The sequence below is a fragment of the Sus scrofa genome, chromosome X, assembly GCF_000003025.6.
Source record: "Sus scrofa isolate TJ Tabasco breed Duroc chromosome X, Sscrofa11.1, whole genome shotgun sequence".
Taxonomy (NCBI): domain Eukaryota; kingdom Metazoa; phylum Chordata; class Mammalia; order Artiodactyla; family Suidae; genus Sus; species Sus scrofa.
Window position 1 is genome coordinate 110156959 of NC_010461.5, and position 16771 is coordinate 110173729.

The following is a 16771-nucleotide window of genomic DNA, read 5'->3' on the forward strand; positions in this document are numbered from 1 at the left end:
TCCTGCTGTGGCTCAGCAGGAACAAACCCACCTAGTATCCATGAGGATGCAGGTTCGATCCCTGGCCTCGCTCAGGGGGTTAAGGGCCAGCGTTGCTATGTGTAGGTCTCAGACACTGCTCGGATCCTGCGTTGCTGTGGCTGTGGTGTAGGCTGGCGGCTGCAGCTCGGATTTGACCCCTAGCCTGGGAACCTCCGTATGTTGTGGGTGCGGCCCTAAAAAGACAAAAAAGAAAAAATAAATAAATAAAAATTAAAAAGCGACGATGGGGCCAGAATCAGGATGGGCGAGAAGCCACTAGATTCTGAATAGCTTATGAAGGTACAGCCAGCAGAATCTGCTGATGTGTAGGATGTGAGGTGTGAGAAATGTTACCTCTCATTATTATCTGCTTGAGTAACTGAAATAGTCATCAACATGCAACATATACCTCTAAATGTATATTTTTTCAATGCCCCAAATATCTCAGGTTGGAGCCTACTTAAGGAAGGACCGTCTGCCAGAGACATTAAAAAGGAGCTTATTTTGCTGTGTGATCAAAGGGTAAATCACATTCCTTGTCTGGGTCTCAGTATTGCACTTGCTAAAACAAGGAGGTTGGGTTCCCCTTGTATGAGGCTAAGATTCTGTTGCTATCAAGTGCCTTGTCGCTTTGGTATTGATAAAGTTGCCACAGAAGTAAACGGTTTTCCATCTTCCATCTTTGAAAGCCTATGTCCAAGTCTGCGGTGGCTTCAAATAGCAAAACTCTCTGTCCTCACTCTTGTTTACTCTCTGCCATTTGATACTTGAGTACATGAAGGAGTGACCCGCCATATTTAAAAATAGAATTACGGCAAGACCAAAGTAACCCTTCGTGCATTTTCTCAGGAATATGGAAGTAGAGTTGCCCAATGGGAGTCAGGGACTCTACTGAAAATAAAGGTTTGGAATTCCAAATTGCAAGACTTTCAACTCCACTTCCCAGAGCACACCCTGAGTTATCACCATCAGTGGGTTTATATTTATATTTTAGGAGGGTAATGAATTTATAAGACAAGATAAGACTGGGGTTCCCATTGTGGCTCAGCCGTAACAAACCCGACTAGTATCCATGAGGATGCAGGTTCAATCCCTGGCCTCGCTCAGTGGGTTAAGGATCCGGCGTTGCCGTGAGCTGTGGGGTAAGTTGCAGACGTGCCTTGGATCCCACATTGCTGTGGCTGTGGTGTAGACCTGCGGCTATAGCTCTGATTTGACCCCTAGCCTGGGAACCTCCATATGCTGTGGGTGTGGCCCTGAAAAGACAAAAGACAAATATATATATATATATGTCATACTAACATTTATCATAATAGCAAATAGGGTTTGCTATGTCAGGCATTGCCCTAAGAGTTTTAAAAATATTAACTCACTCAATCCTCACAGCACCCCATGAGGTAGGTACAATGATTACTCCTATTGTACAAACGTGGAGACTGAGGCCCAGAGCAGATAGGAAAGGTTCACTTATTATATTAATAAGGGATCTTATATCAAGCAAAAATAAATGGAATCCCTTTAAAATCATTAAAGCAGACATGATAAATGCAAGGCAATTTGGAGATTTAATGTTAAGGAAAGACGCTTTGTCAGACTCCCACAAACTAATTTCCAGGGGGTCCACCACAAAATACACTTTGACATTAGGCCTTTTCCTGCCTCCAACCCTGTTGACATTGACTCAGAACTATGCCTCTGGGCACCTGAATGCGACCTTGCCAACCACCAGACACCTGTTAGATCCAGTTCCCAAGAAGTGCTGAAGTTTTGCAATGTATTCTGGTCTTGTTGCTAGGACTTGAAAAATCAGACAGTCACTTTTTAAATGTACATAAACCTCCTTTCACTTGAGATTCCAGAGCCAATGTTTCCTTTCACCCTCATGCTTCCTAGAAAATACCAGCTTTCCTAAAAGTCACTGATAACTGTTTGGGACACTCCAGTCCCTCTCTGTTTCAGGCCCCATAACCTTTGTCAGATCCATCCTTTGGTCAGGTCCAGGTTAGGTCCCAATCAGACTATAGTCAAGGTGTGTTGTCAGTGTGTGAGGCCAATTCGATGATGGAAGCATCAGGATTGGGCCACCAGGCTAATCAAAGTCTGCGAAGGTCGTTCATTTATTTAACAAAATGCTAGGACTGAAATGTGTAACAGATGAAGAACATGGACTTGTTCCCTCAGCCAGATCCTGGAGGTTGTGAGCAACCCGTGAAGTTGGAAGAGAGTAGTTTGGGGACGGATCAAAGGAAAGCCCTTTACACTGCCAGTAGTGTAGGACTAGTTGCCTGCAATCGGTTTTAAAGTTCAAGAGTGGGTTAGAGAAATTCCTGGGTGATGAATGAAAAAACCATAGGCTCCTGGGGATACAAGTCCAGTCCCCCACTGGGCACCACCAGGGGACAGGCTCGCCTGACACAGGCCCTTAGAACAGTGCTCAAAGGCAGAAAGAAATTCTGGCCAGACCTTGTGCTAACCGGCTGGGGTGTGCTTGTGGTGGGGGCGGGATGCAATTCCCACCTGGTCAGGGCCCCCGACCAAATCCAGGCGACCTTCCTGAGCCAGCCGTCCTCAACGTCACATTACCAAACTGCAGGCCTAGCCATTAGCCCTGGGCCACTCCCTCCTCCCCCACAATCGCAGCGTCCGGGTGGCTTTGTGAGTCACCCAGACCCTCCGTAATAAGCCCGCCGCGGGTGGGGCTGCCTCGCAGTCTGTCGCCCCTTCCCACCCTGACTCAGCTCTCCCGTTCTTCGAGCCCGGCGTTCGTGCAGGCAGAAGCCGCCGCGGCGCCCGCCGCACCGGGCATGCTCAGTGCTCTGGCGGGCTGTGACCGTCGCCAGGCGGCCGCGGCGCCCAGGCCCCTTTAAATCGGGTCGGCCGGTTGCCAGGCAACGGCGCGGCCCGCGCTGCCGCTGCACTGCGGACGCTCTGCCCCCGGCCGGCCCGGCCGGGTCGCGGTGGCCAGCGCCAAAGCCAAGGCAGCCCCTCGCCGCGGGTGGCCAGCTTCGGGGAAGAGGGGCCAGGGCCCACCGGAGCCCACCCGCGCCGCCAGGTACGTCCGCGCCCGCGCGGGCCCTGGCTGCCCGGCCCGCCCCTCGCCCGCCCTGGGTGACCCAGGGCGGAGGCACCGCGCTCCCCGCCTCGCCGCCTGCTGCGGGTTTCTTCGCCCCCTGGGGCCCCGGCCAGGGGCTGGCGGGCGGGCGTTTGGGAGGGAAGGGAACAGGGCGTGGGAGTCGGGGGTGTGGAGGGAGGAGCGGGCTCAGGCCTCACCCCTGCCCTCTCCCCGCCGCCCTGCCAGCCAGAGGGTAGGGACTGGGCGGGTGGGAGGTGTCACCTGTGGGGCAGCCCAGGCAGCACCCCGACCAGAGCCACCTTCTCTCCACTGGAAGCCGCGGTGGCAGGAGTTTCGGTAAACCATTTACAGAGAAAACCCCCAAACTGTGCATGCTTAGGTATGGCTTTATAGCAAGGCTGTGTCTGCCATACTAATAAAGTAGTCTGCCTTTCGGAGTTAAGGTGACTCCGTGTCTTTTCTTCTAGAAGGAATAAGTCCACACTAATAACAAAGAATTGGGGGTAAGAGCCATTCCCAGGACCCCGTTTCCAATGATACTTTGCTTCACTCTCAGTATCTGCCAAACAATAGAGAAGACGGTCTGTCCCATGAAGTAGACCCTTGCCGGAGAGATTAAGGCAAAAATTGGGATCACTTCCCTTTTTAATGAATTTTTCAAATGTACTGGGCTCCGGGGGAGGGAGGCAAGGCCTGGGCTCCTGCCTCTGCTAATGTGGCTCTTGGCATGCTTCCTACTAACAAGCAGGCTGCTGCCGCCGCCGCCGCCGCCGCCGCCAGTGGTGGCTTGTTTGGTCAGTAGGTGCTCAAGACAAGGAGGTACTGTGTTGATTAAGATGCCACCATGATTCTTGTCCCATCTGATACATACATTGCTTGGCGAAGGAAGACTTCGTGGCCTAATGGTGGAGGAAATTGGGCTGACAAGTTAGAAAGAAAATTTGCTTCGAAGTGTCTGACCTCCCACTGAAGATAGGCCAAAGACCATTAAGTCTATCGTTTGTCATTTTAAGCTGCATCTCTGGTATGAATACAGATTTGGGCATTCTGGTTCATTCTGGTTTCTAATTAAGCTGTGGCATTTTATTTTTCAGTTCAATCTGGAGAAGAACAGCGGCATCTGATAGAAGACCTTGGACGTCAGGAACTGTAAGTACCCTTGTGCTGGCTGATAGCTTGTTATGGGTGTTTAGAAGCACCTCGCTTCACCCATCGTAAATCTTCAACTTTTAACTTGATCATTAGTCTGCGCTGTCCGTATACCATCTACAAAAGCCTCATAAACATACAAGAGAGGAGTTTCCATCGTGGCTCAGCAGTAACAAACCTGACTCGTATCCAGGAGGATGTGGTTTTGATCTCTGGCCTCGCTCAGTGAGTTAAGGAGCTGGCGTTGCCATGAGCTGTAGTGTAGGTTGAAGACGCAGCCCGGATCCCACGTTGCTGTGGCTGTGGCTGGCAGCTGCAGCTCTGATTTCACCCCTAGCCTGGGAACTTCCATATGCCACAGGTTTGGCCCTAAAAAGCCAAAAAACAAAAAACAAAACAAACAAACCCAAACCAAACCAAAACAAAAAGACAAACCCCGAAACAAAACAAAAACCAAGAGAAAAGTTTCCTGAAGACTAGCTGAGCCAAATAAACTTTCAGGGCAAAATAAAAGTCCTTTCCATAAAATGTCACCACCTTCCCCCCACCAAAACCTCATAGGCCAAAGGAAAAATTCTAGGTGTTTACAGAAACTCAATTAGAATCAAAGCACTATAGAGCTTTCAGGAAGAATATTAAGGATGATTCATTCAACAAATATTTATTGAGGGCTACTATGTGTCAGATAATAGCAAGGGATACAGTGACGAATGAGAGGCCAGGAGATCACAGGGAATTGGTAACATAAAACCATGTAGGAAATGATGCCGAAGCACAGGAAGAACTCAGAGGGCAGAGTCATCATTGCTAATCCTCAAACTGATGCCCCAATTGTAATTTTTTTTTGTCTTTTTGTCTTTTTCGGGCCACGCCTGCAGCATATGGAGGTTTCCAGGCTAGGGGTAGAATTGGAGCTGTAGCCGCCGGGCTATGCCAGAGGCACAGCAACACAGGATCTGAGCTGTGTCTGTGACCTACAGCACACCTCATGGCAACACTGGATCCTTAACCCACCGAGCAAGGCCAGGGATCGAACCCGCAACCTCATGGTTCCTAGTCGGATTCGTTTCCGCTGTGCCATGACGGGAACTCCCAATTATAATATTTCTAAGAGGTTATTGGTGGCTCGGAAAAACATTGGGACGTTTGGAAAGCTCACAGTTAAGCAATTGGTGGTAAAAGTGCAAATGTCTTCAGCTGTAGAAAAGACTATTGCTTTTCTGCTTAGAATCAGTTGAGCTTTGGAAATTTGGGGGCATCAACAACCTAAGGGCTAATTCTTCGGTGATGATGCAGGTTAAATTAATGTAAGATTCGAGTTTAGGTTCCCCTCTATTTATCTTAATACCACTTACTTTTTGTTTTTCCAAACTGACTTTTTCTGACATCTGATGACTTCAGGCTGGCAACTTTGGAGCACAGATCTTTTGGAGAAGGTTGGGTTGTTTGACTGGTTTATGTTCCAAGGAAGAATAAGGAAAATCTAAGAAAGAACAAAACCCATTGTTTATAGTATCCCTTAAAATTGTGGGAATTCTCGTTGTGGCTCAGCAGGTTACGAACCCAACTAGTATCTATGAGAATGGGGGTTCGATCCCTGGCCTCACTAAGTGAGTTGGGGATCCCGCACTGCTGTGAGCTACGGTGTGGGTCACAGACGTGGCTTGGATCTGGCGTTGCTGTGGCTGTGGTGTAAGCCAGCAGTTGTAGCTCCAGTTCGACCCCTAGCCTGGGAACTTCCATATGCCGCAAGTGCAGGCCTGAAAAAAAAATTGCCTTCATTTTCATTAATTTCTCTTAAACACCTGGAAAGGGGTATGTTGGCCCTATATTATACCTGAAGAAACCAAGATTCACAAAAGGTAAGTTTTCAGAGTTCTTAAGTGTGGGAGCCAAGACATCTGACTCTTTCTTTTTTTCACCATAGTTCACACTTAATTCCTTTCTCGAGAACTCTCTTTTCCTTCTTCCCCACAGTTTGCACAGTAAAACGTGTTTACCCACCTTCCTTCGGACAGTTTTGGGGGTCCTCATTTTTGTATTTAATAGTTTTCTGAAAGCCACTGATTTTCAGAAGGATGGGGAATGGAGAAGCTCCCCTAGAAGGCGCAGGTCAGAATCTTCTGGAGCCAAAAGAGAGGGTAATGATGGTAGTATTTTGTGCCTAGCCACAGTGGAAGCAGAAAAAAAGGTTGAGAACTACTGCTTTCAAGTGAGAACAGACTGACAGTTGAGCAAAGAAGCAAGACTAGCGACTTTTTCTTTGTAGCAAACTTTTTTTTCCTATCTTGCCCAAGCAGTTTTTCTGAGGGTTGGAAGAATCGAAACCATCCAAGAATAATGGGGAAAAGTTCCCTGGCCTAAGAAGGGCCTTTTGTCTTCCCCTTATTGCCTCTGAGCTGTGACTTTGAGCCACCCCTCTAGTTGAGGGTGGCTGAGAGGCTGCGGGTAGTGACAGAAGGTTGCCCATCACAGGCTGGAGATGACCTTTTCTGAACACGACTCCCGATTTCAACAGTTTGGCATGAAGCGCTCTCGAGATGAGAAGAAGCCTCTGGAAAAAGCCCAGGCTCTGCCTGCCTCTGCCTGGAAGAAGAATAGCCTTTTGCAGACAGCTCAAGATTTATGTAAAAGAGATGGTCCTGAAATTTTGAAATCAGATTCGAATGTGAATGAGATAAGGCATCGGACAAAAAAGGTCTTTGATTTTTGTGTCATCAGCTTTCCCTAAAGCATATGCTTTAACGTATGAATATTTTAGAAAACGAATAATGGGATTTCACAGATATAATCACTTATCCATCTTAATATGAGCATAGTCCTCAGGGCCCCCTACCTTGAACATGAAAACGAGATGGTTTTGTGGGTTTCTTCTTTCTCAACAAACAGTGTGTTACTTTCTGGAGCTATTCGAAGACAGATGTACATTCGCCTAAGACTTTTATGGAACAGTTTACCTGAAGACCCATATTAAGGGATCACTCTTGGCTTAGCTCTCAACAGTTTTGTTGTATCGTATTACATGACAAATCCATTTTCAGTTTTATTTTAGCAGTGGTTCCCAAGTTCTTTAGGTGAATAGAAACCATTTCCAAGAGTCAAGAAATTCCTCACTTCCCCAAGACACCCTGCTTCTTTGCTCTTGCAAACAAGAAGAGTCACCAGAGGATGGACGGTGATGTTTTCTGGGAGACACCATCTAGACCCGCCGGGAGGCCGTTATTAATTCATGTCAGACACAAATGGATACATGTAGCCGTGTTACGGACAGCCATGCCTTCATAGTGCGGTCGGTCGCTGGCTTCGAGGACCACTAATGTTATTTTGTCATATGATTTTATACCGTTTTCTTGTGCTCTCTGCGTTTCTTTAAATGTTTCATTTCGCTTGGACCTCCTTCCCCTACTCTTCAGTCCTTTAAACACCCAATATATGGTTGGGTAGGCACTTGTAATAAATGCTGGCAGTGGACCTACCAAGAAGGCATGCTTATACTTTGGATAATGGCTCTGGTTTGATTTGCCTTACGCTGCAACGCATGACCTCATCAAGTTTATTGAAAGCGAAATAGCTGCCACGCCAGGGTAGAGGAAGGCGGGTCATTGCCTCAAGCATATTTTTTGTATTTATCCAAGGACACTCATATCATACTTGTTCTGCATAAACAACAGTGTAATTTGGGAAGAGGAAAGGAGCCTGGCACCTTTTACCCCCCCGTCTGGGCTTTGCCATTCTCTGTGACTAGATTTGGGAACAAGCCCTTAAAGGATGTCTTGCCGATGAAAAAGAGGGGAAAAAAAGGCACGGAGGAGCTGAGCGACCCCTTGACCCTGCCCTGTGTGAGCCCTGGGAGGGAAATGCCAAAAGGCTTCACAAACCTTTCTCTTTCCCGCCTTTGCTTTGTGACATGCAATTCTCCGTATCCTCCTTTCCTTTTTCCTTTCATGGCCCTTTAAAAAGGCCTAAGCTCTGAAAAGAGTGGGTCGTTTTCCTTTAATTTGTATAATAAAACCTAGCAGAAGGAGTTCCTCTCATGGCTCAGGGGAAACGAATCTGACTAGTATCCATGAGGATGCAGGTTCGATCCCTGGCCTTGCTCAGTGGGTTAAGGATCCCACGTTGCCCTGAGCCGTGGTGTAGGTCGAAGACGTGGCTCGGATCCCTCGTAGCTGTGGCTGTGGTGTAGGCCGGTGGCTACAGCTCCTATTCAACCCCTAGCCTGGGAACCTCCATATGCCACAGGTGCTGCCCTGAAAAAACAAAACAAACAAACAAAAAACAGAAGAATAAGGAGGAATTTTAGAATAAGCACTGACTTGGGGAGACAGGGTCTCAGTTTATCACTATAGGCTGTGTGGACTTGGACAAGTCACTTAACTTCTCTGAGCCTCAGTTATAAAATAAGTGGGATATTCCCAGTTCTGTGAAAAGCATTGGCTACAGCAGGAAATTGTACAGAGGCTCAGGAAAGAAAGGTAGTGACATTGAAAAAACAAATACAGGCATATTTATTTATTTCCTTTTGGGCCGCAACCCCAGCATCTGGAATGCCAGGGATCAAACCCACGCCACAGCAGTGACCCAAGCCACAGCAGTGACAATGCCAGATCCTTTACCCGCTTAGCCACAACGGAACCGTGTGTGTGTGTGTGTGTGTGTGTGTGTGTGTGTGTGTGTAGCCAGAGATTTTCGGGAGGGTTGGAGACAAGTCACTTTTTCAAGGTACAAAATTATTAATGAAAAGAGCTTTCTCTTTTAACCTTTACCTATACACAGACCTCTCTCTGAGATTTGTCACTATTGCTATCTCCAGGCATAAAGTGACCTCACCTTATTTGTCCCTCTGCACACCTCCTTCCTGATTAATCTCACCAGTGCCTTTCATCCAGAATTAGGCAGGATGAATCAAAATCGCTCTCCCATCGCTACCTGATTAGAAGCATTGTTAAACTTTTACAGAGCTGTCTGGTAAAAATTTGACTACTAAAAAATGCGACTGACAATTAGCATCGCTGTCTTTTCTTTCTCTTTTTGCTTTTTAAGGCCCCACGTGCAGCATGTGGAGGTTCCCAAGCTAGGGGTCGAATCAGAGCCACAGCTGCCAGCCTACACCACAGCCACATCAATGCGGGATTGGAGCCGCGTCTGCGACCTACACCACAGCTCATGGCAACACTGGATCCTTAACCCACTGAGCAAGGCCAGGGATCGAACCTGCGTCCTCATGGATATTAGGTGGGTTTGTTACTGCTGAGCCACAACGTGAACTCAGCATCACTCTGTTTTCTCATTCCTCTGTTCCTTTCCTATATGATCACTGTCTAAATTCCCAGTCATTTGCATCTGTATTTCTAGAGAGGAGAGAAAGGGGGTAAGTGTCATCTTCCCCTTTAAGGACAGAGAGCTTATCGATGCTTCTGGATAATGACTGATGGAATAATAAAGTCAGAAGGGACTATTTCAAGAGAAAGGAGAGGCTGCTCCAATGGCAAATACATACCATGAATTTCAAGTTGTGGCTCATTACTCGTGGTCTGAATGACTAAACGTAAAGCTTGGATTACGGCTTTTGAACAAATCGTTTTAACACCTTCACTGAATATTTCTACCTTCCCCTTTCCTCAAAGCCAAGCAGTTGTCAGTGGAGATGTACCCTTGGGTGTAGTGAGTCCCTTCCATCTTTTTTTTTTTTTTCTTTTGGACACACCTGCAGCATATAGAGGCTCCCCAGCCAGGGATCAAACCCGCACCAGGCTTGTGGCCTGTGCCGCAGCTGCTGCAATGCAGGATCCTTAACCCACACGCCACACAGGAACTTCCCCTTCCTTCTTCCTTGGGGGGAGGGGTCAGGCATGTTCAGTCCATGTAGGTGTTGAGTTTATTCTCTCATTGTCTGTAGAAAGAAAAAGTTTTTCGAATTTTTTTTGTTTTACTGAAGCAGAGTTTATTTACCATATTATGATCATTTCTGCTGTACGGCGAAGTAATTCAGTTATACATGGACACACAGGCATTCTCTTTCAGAGTCTTTCCCCATATAGATGATCACACAGTATCTTTTTTTCATCTTTTTTTTTTTTTTTTTTTTTTGTCTTTTCTAGGGCTGCACCCATGGCATATGGAGGTTCCCAGGCTAGGGGTCTAATCAGAGCTGTAGCCGCCGGCCTACGCCAGAGCCACAGCAACACCAGATCTGAGCCATGTCTGTGGCCTACAACACAGCTCATGGCAACACCGGATCCTTAACCCACTGAGCGAGGCCAGGAATCGAACCCACAACCCAATGGTTCCTAGTTGGATTCGTTAACCACTGAGCCACGATGGGAACTCCCTGATCACAGAGTATTGGGTAGAGTTCCCTGTGCTCTACAGCAGGTCCCCATTGGCTAATCATTCCATACACCTCAGGGTGCATATGCCAGTCCCAAACCCCCAATTAAACTATAGTTGTTAAAAAGAAAATAATTGAGAGTAATATACCAAAAAGTGCCTACTATTTCAGGGCTGTGGGATTATGAGGGAAATTTCTTTTTGTTTGTTTCCTTTTTTTTTCTTTTTTGTCTTTTTAGGGCTGCACCCTCGGCATATGGAGGTTCCCAGGCTAGGGGGCAAATCAGAGCTGTAGCCACCGGCCTACACCACAGCCATAGCAACGTGGGATCCGAGCCGCGTCTGTGACCTACACCATAGCTCATGGCAAGGCCGGATCCTTAAGCCACTGAGCAAGGCCAGGGATCAAACCTGCATCCTCATGGATACTAGTCGGATTTGTTTCTGCTGTGCCACGACGGGAATTCCATAAATTTCTTTTTTCTTGTGCTATTCTGTATTTTCCAAAATTCTTCAGAGTTATATAAAGATCTGTAGAATCAACATAAAGATTAGCAGATTTGCATAATATGACATTATAATTATTAAATATTATAATATATTGAGTAGTATATTACATTACATTTATAATATTTAATAATATTAAAGAAAATATTAATTAAAACATAAACACAACAGTTGCCATTTTTTTATTACCAAGGTAAAATTACCTTTGTGCGCATGGGAACAACAGATGCAGGCCTACTTTGATTTTTCTCAGTGGTGATGCTACCAATATATTAGAGCAAATTAATGTATAAAATGGATAAAGTGACCCCCTCCTTCTTCCCACCCTTTGGTGATAACTGCAGTTGCCAGTTTGGTGGCTTCAGATGCCAGTGGTCCTGCAGTGTGTTGCTTGGATCCTTCTTTCTCATTCCTCTCAGAAGGAGTTGGTGATCAAATCTTTCCGTGTTTTGGACTCTCTTTGAATAGGGAAGACTCCTCTTGACCCAAACTAAATATCCTCTAATTTTTGTAAATTTACCAAGTCGGTCCTGATTTGGTTATGCCAAATTTTCACTTAAGAACTACCCTCGGAGTTAGTGGCTCAAGAAGACCCCATTTGGTGGCATTCATATTTTCAGTTGTTGGCATTCGGTTCTCATCATGAAATTGCTGTCAAAACGGGATAGACTTCTGTACACTTGGCAGTCTTGCCTAAAAGCAAAGCCCAAGACTGGAAGAGCAGGAATTTACAGGTCAAGACCGAAGGGCATTTGGCAGAGCTCGTCACGAGGAAGCCTGACGGTTCACTTTACCACACGCAGCTCACAGCGCAGTAAGCCCTGGTGTCTTCGTCACTTTAAAGAATGAATAAGCAGTAGTCCAGCCGAAAAGGACTAAGAAAAATCAGGCGCATTGGAAGCCCAGGTTTAACGTAGGAACGTATTCATTTAAAATCACGCTCCTGTTTTGAAGCGATCTGTTTTCATGTTGCCTTCTCAGAGAATTCTTTTCTCTCTCTACAGTAAATAGCCCCATGTGTCCATTTATTGGTTATATTTCATAGGATCCGAGAGCTGTAAAGCTGGAAGGGTCTCTAGAACTGAGCTAGTTTAGCCTTTTCCATTTATAAATGAGGGACCCGAGGCCCAGGTCACTCAGTGCATTAGAGGGAGAGCCAGCCCCCAGATATTTAGGTTCCTTCCCCCATGAGCCGGGATTCTTAGTTCTTTCCACTAGACCAGCTGCCACTATAAATATGTGCCTTGATTTTAAATTTTGTTTTTCAGGAATCGGAAGAGGTACCTGAAGAAATGGATGCTAGGAGTAAACACTGGAAGGAGAATATGTTTGCTCCTTTTTTTAGTGCACAGGATATTCTAGATGAGGCTTCTCAGCTCGAATCTTCTGCTGAACAACTGACTTTAGATAAGCTCAAGAGAATGGAAAGAATTTTTAATTTGTCTAGTAGAAAGTTTCAAGATGCAAATAAATCTAAAAGGAAAGAATTGATTTCTCAACTAAATGAAAACGAACAAGAACCAAATTTAAGAGAGAGAAAGATAAACATTTCAAAGAATAAGGCAATCACAAATTCTGCCTCCTGTGAATCATCTAATGTGGAGGTTCCAACCAAAGAAAGCTTTAATAGCACGAAAGAGACTCCTACCTGGGGTACGAAAGAGGTAGTAACTCCATGGCGAAAGGACAAGAAGAAGAAACTCACCAAAGGAATGTCTCCAAAACTGCGCCTGAATCTTCTGAATGACGAGCTAGAAGTGCTGAATATGAAATGCAGGAAAATAGAAGAGGAATTCGAAAATGCGGAAAAAGAACTTTTGAACTCCAAAAAAGGAGTCTCCGCAAAACCCCTAAATTTTCAAGAAGCAGGGGTGGAAACTTCCAAGAAAGACTGGGAACTTCAAGCTTTAAGAAATGACCTCTCTGAAAAAACAACCAATGTCAAAAACTTAACGGAAGAGCTTGAACAAGCCAAAGAGGTCATCCGCAAGTTGAGCCTCGAGAACAAAGATTTAAAAGAAGCTGTCAGAAAGTTAAAGCGGCAGACTGAGGTTGGCCATGCCCTCCTAAAGGAAGAAATGAAATTGTATTACGAGTTAGAAATGGAAAAGGTCCGCGGAGAGCTCAATGCCATCAAGAATGAACTGAGAGCAGAGAAGACCCTACAAGCAAGAAACAACAGAGCCCTGGAGTTGCTTAGAAAACACTTTGCTTCTGTAACATCAAATACCCCTGACAGCTTTATGGAGGATTTTTTTAAAACCTAAAAAAATTAAAAATAAAAAAGCCTTTTATTAGGCAAATCATTGAGCCAAATCAGTGTTTCTTGTGCTTTCTTTGTGTACGGCTTCAAATGTGTGTGATGGGATGGAATTTTCACGTTTGGTGAGTCAGGATATCCATGACAGTTGTAGATGTTACCTTCAAAGCTTCTGCTTTTCTCTTTCTAATGAATTTATTGCCAGAGTCCAAATGGAAAAGAAGCTTCAGAACTCTCGTGTGTGTGTGTGTGTGTGTGTGTGTGTGTGTGTGTGTGTATGTAACTCAAAGACATGTAGTGATTTTACCAAAGCAGTGATGAATACAAATCAACAGCCATTTTTTGATCTTGTGAGCAATATGTCCTTGGCACGAATATTCTTCCATTTATGTTTGTTGATCTTAACAAGAAAAATCTCATTTATGTGTATAAGCATAATGTGTGTATGGGTCTTAAAGCTGCCTGTTCAGTCTCGATGGGATACTGAAAATGTATCTGCTTTCTTTGAGATCTAGCCTTAATTAGGCTCAGATAAACATCCCACCCAATGCAGTTTTTTCCTCCCTCCTGCTGTTTTCCCCATGCTTTCTCGCTTGACCTGGCCACGGTTGCCATAGACTTAGCTTTCAAGGCTGTGACCCTGGCCAGAGCTCTGATTTTGTTAGCAGTGGCTTTTGCCTTTTCTTATGCTGACCAGCAAGGGGCGCTGTGGATACAGTTCTTCCAAAATTCTGCCAGGAGGAAAGAACTGCTTCCTGCCCAGTTTTTGTCACCAGCTGGGAGACTGGGGGAAAGGTGCTGGATGTTACCTAGGTAAGCTGTTAGTGAGCTGGCTTGATTTTATAGAAATCCAGCCCTGTAAAGAGCCCAGGCAAAGACAATTTCTTTTATAGTTATAAAGAATAAAAATGCACTGCCTCAGGCCTTTGGCGGCAACTATGGACCAGTTGATTCTGTGCATTTGTTTATATCAATCAGTAAGATTTTTTGTAATTGGAGTTCCAGTCGTGGCTCAGCGGAAACAAATCTGATTCGCATCCATGAGGACACGGGTTCAATCCCTGGCCTCACTCAGTGGGTTAAGGATCCTGCCTTGCTGTGAGCTGTGGTGTAGGATTGCGGACTTGGCTCCGATCTGGCGTTGCTATGGCTGTGGTGTAGGCAGGAGGCTACAGCTCAGATTCGACCCCTAGCCTAGGAACTTCCACGTGCCATGGGTGCGGCCCTAAAAAGACAAAGAAAAACAAAAGATTTTTTTGTAATTGGAGCCCTATTTGCATGGTATTTTCAAGTCCAATGAACCAAATGTAATTATAGGCTGTGAAGCGGGGGTTACAATTGTAAGGGTCCAGGTATTTTCCCTGATGGAAAACTCCCAGGCTAGGCGTTTGGACACTTGGGTTCTAGGGTCTGCCTTGTTATTTAGCTAATTAACCTTCAAGACCTCAAAGTTGTTCTCATCTATAAAATGGGGGAGTAGGTCCATGCTCCAGACTCTCTGCAGTGATTTTCCTCACAAGTGTTAAGTGGCTCCCTGTGAGGACGGCAAATTCCTGTGGCATTGGGGGCATTCAGTTCTAATACTTTGGGGGACCTACTTTCCAGAGCGTCTCCTTTCAGAGGAAATATACAAAGGCTCTTTTTTGTGGTTTGAACATCTCCAAATACCGTGTCAATGATAAATCAGGAGAGGGACTAAGTGAGATTGTTCCTTCTCCTTTCTCTTGTTTCCTTCTTTTCCTTAACGTCGGGGAAGGGCCTGAATGGAGGCAAAGTAGGCTGACCTGGAGCTGAGAAGGGCTTGCCCGGCCTGGGAAGGTTGGGCTCAATTGGAAGAACATAGTCTTTCTGAATTACTCCTGATAACTTTGCCCAGGAGCTGGCAGCCGGCTCAAAGAGGAAGTCGACTTTCAGATTTTGGGTGGTCACTGCTTCCCACCAAGGATCTAGGCACAAAAGCAGACCGGGAAGTCTTTGCCCCGTTGACTCTCTTCCTCACCACCCCCTGAAAAATGATCCTTTGTCCCTGCCCCAGAAGGAACCTCAGCCCCTGACCACTAGTGTGCAGAGCCACTTACATGTTGAGAATATTTCACAGATCATATTAAGCTACTGGGTTCATTCTCTTAGTACCTTTCAATTTTTATTGTATTTTATTTTATTTTGCCTTTTTTTTTTTTATTTTTTTTTAGGGCCGCACTCGTGGCATGTGGAAGTTCCCAGGCTAGAGGCTTTCAATTTTTAGAGAGGAGCTCTTACTCCAGGAGAATTTCTGTCAATTAACCACACATCTAAAGTCTTCAGTGGCATCCTGGTTTATCTTGCATGAGTGTGTGTGTGTGCTTGGCAGTGGGGGAGTAGTATGGTGGAAGGAGGTGCAGAAAAGATAAGTGCACATCTTAGCCCAGTGTTTGAATTTCTAAGATGCAACTGAAACCCAGTTTCCTGATGAGACAGCCTGGGATGCTGAGCCCCAGCAAGGCCCACCCTGTGGAAAGGCCTATAGAAAGCCTAGATGCGGACACTATCTAGGGAGACAGTACACAGTCACCAAGTCCAGAGGGCCAAGGAGAGCCAACAGTTTGGAGCGCGGAAGGAGCACATCTTTTGATGCTTGAATTTTTAAAAGCAGGGCTGCAATAAGCAGGGAGAAAGCTGAGCAGTTACTGTTCATCTTCACGGGCAGATGGGAAGAGCAGTGGGTTGAATGGGCTTAAAGAACCAGAAAACCGGCAGATGCGAATACTCTGTCCCATTGTCTCTGTAATCACAGTCACTTGTGTAATTGTGTGACCCCCAGTTTAGAGCAGAACGTACTGTCGCTGTACCTTCTAGTCTACCGAATGGGTGACGTGGAGGTGTTTTTCTTTAAACAGGAATGCCGCACCAGGCCACTCATCTCTTTAATCTGCTGGGTGAAATATCTGAAATCAGCAACGCAACTGCACGCCATTCCCTTCAACCCCCAATTCTGTATTTGTTGAAAAGCTTGGGCTCCAGGAATAGCCATCCTACTTTGAGTTTATAATCCAGTTCTAGAAACTTTTGCTGAGCACTTATTACTACAGTTAATCACTTCTGAGACACACTTTAGGGAGTTCCCTGGTGGCCTAGTGGTTAAGGATTTGGCATTTGTCACTGCTGAAGATCCCTGGCCCGGGAACTTCTTCATGCTGTGGATATCTATTATACTATGGCATGCCATCAATTATATTATACATATATACACATCCCTGAACTGCAGACACATCTTTAAATTGATGGCATGCCATAGTATAATTTCCAGTGTTTTGTTGTGAAAATCTTTCTTAGTGGCTCATAAAATTATGGTGTATCTCACAATCAATGAGGTTTTACGTTTGATGAAATGTGGTATATGCTAGGCAAGGGATATGAGGATAAAAAGATTTATGAATAAGACAGGTCTCTGA

General features: G+C 45.6%; 1 protein-coding gene across 3 annotated transcripts; it reads left to right on the forward strand.

The window, feature by feature from the left end:
- CCDC160 (coiled-coil domain containing 160) lies at positions 2875–13396 on the forward strand. 3 transcript variants are annotated; one of them, XM_005673935.3, is made up of 3 exons: positions 2875–3073; positions 4189–4243; positions 12349–13396. In XM_005673935.3, the coding sequence occupies exon 3, from the start codon at positions 12373–12375 to the stop codon at positions 13345–13347; it is 975 nt and encodes a 324-aa protein (XP_005673992.1). In that variant the 5' UTR covers positions 2875–3073; positions 4189–4243; positions 12349–12372; the 3' UTR covers positions 13348–13396. The 3 variants fall into 3 exon arrangements, with proteins under 3 accessions (XP_005673992.1, XP_013841904.1, XP_020936486.1); XM_013986450.2 differs by lacking the exon at positions 2875–3073 and adding an exon at positions 3398–3430; XM_021080827.1 differs by lacking the exon at positions 2875–3073 and adding an exon at positions 3451–3473.

What these genes read in the sequence shown, in the direction of transcription:
- CCDC160 (XM_021080827.1), top strand. An exon ending in GACCTTGGACGTCAGGAACT is followed by an intron (nt 4,244 to 12,348) that starts GTAAGTACCCTT and finishes TTTGTTTTTCAG; the next exon opens with GAATCGGAAGAGGTACCTGA.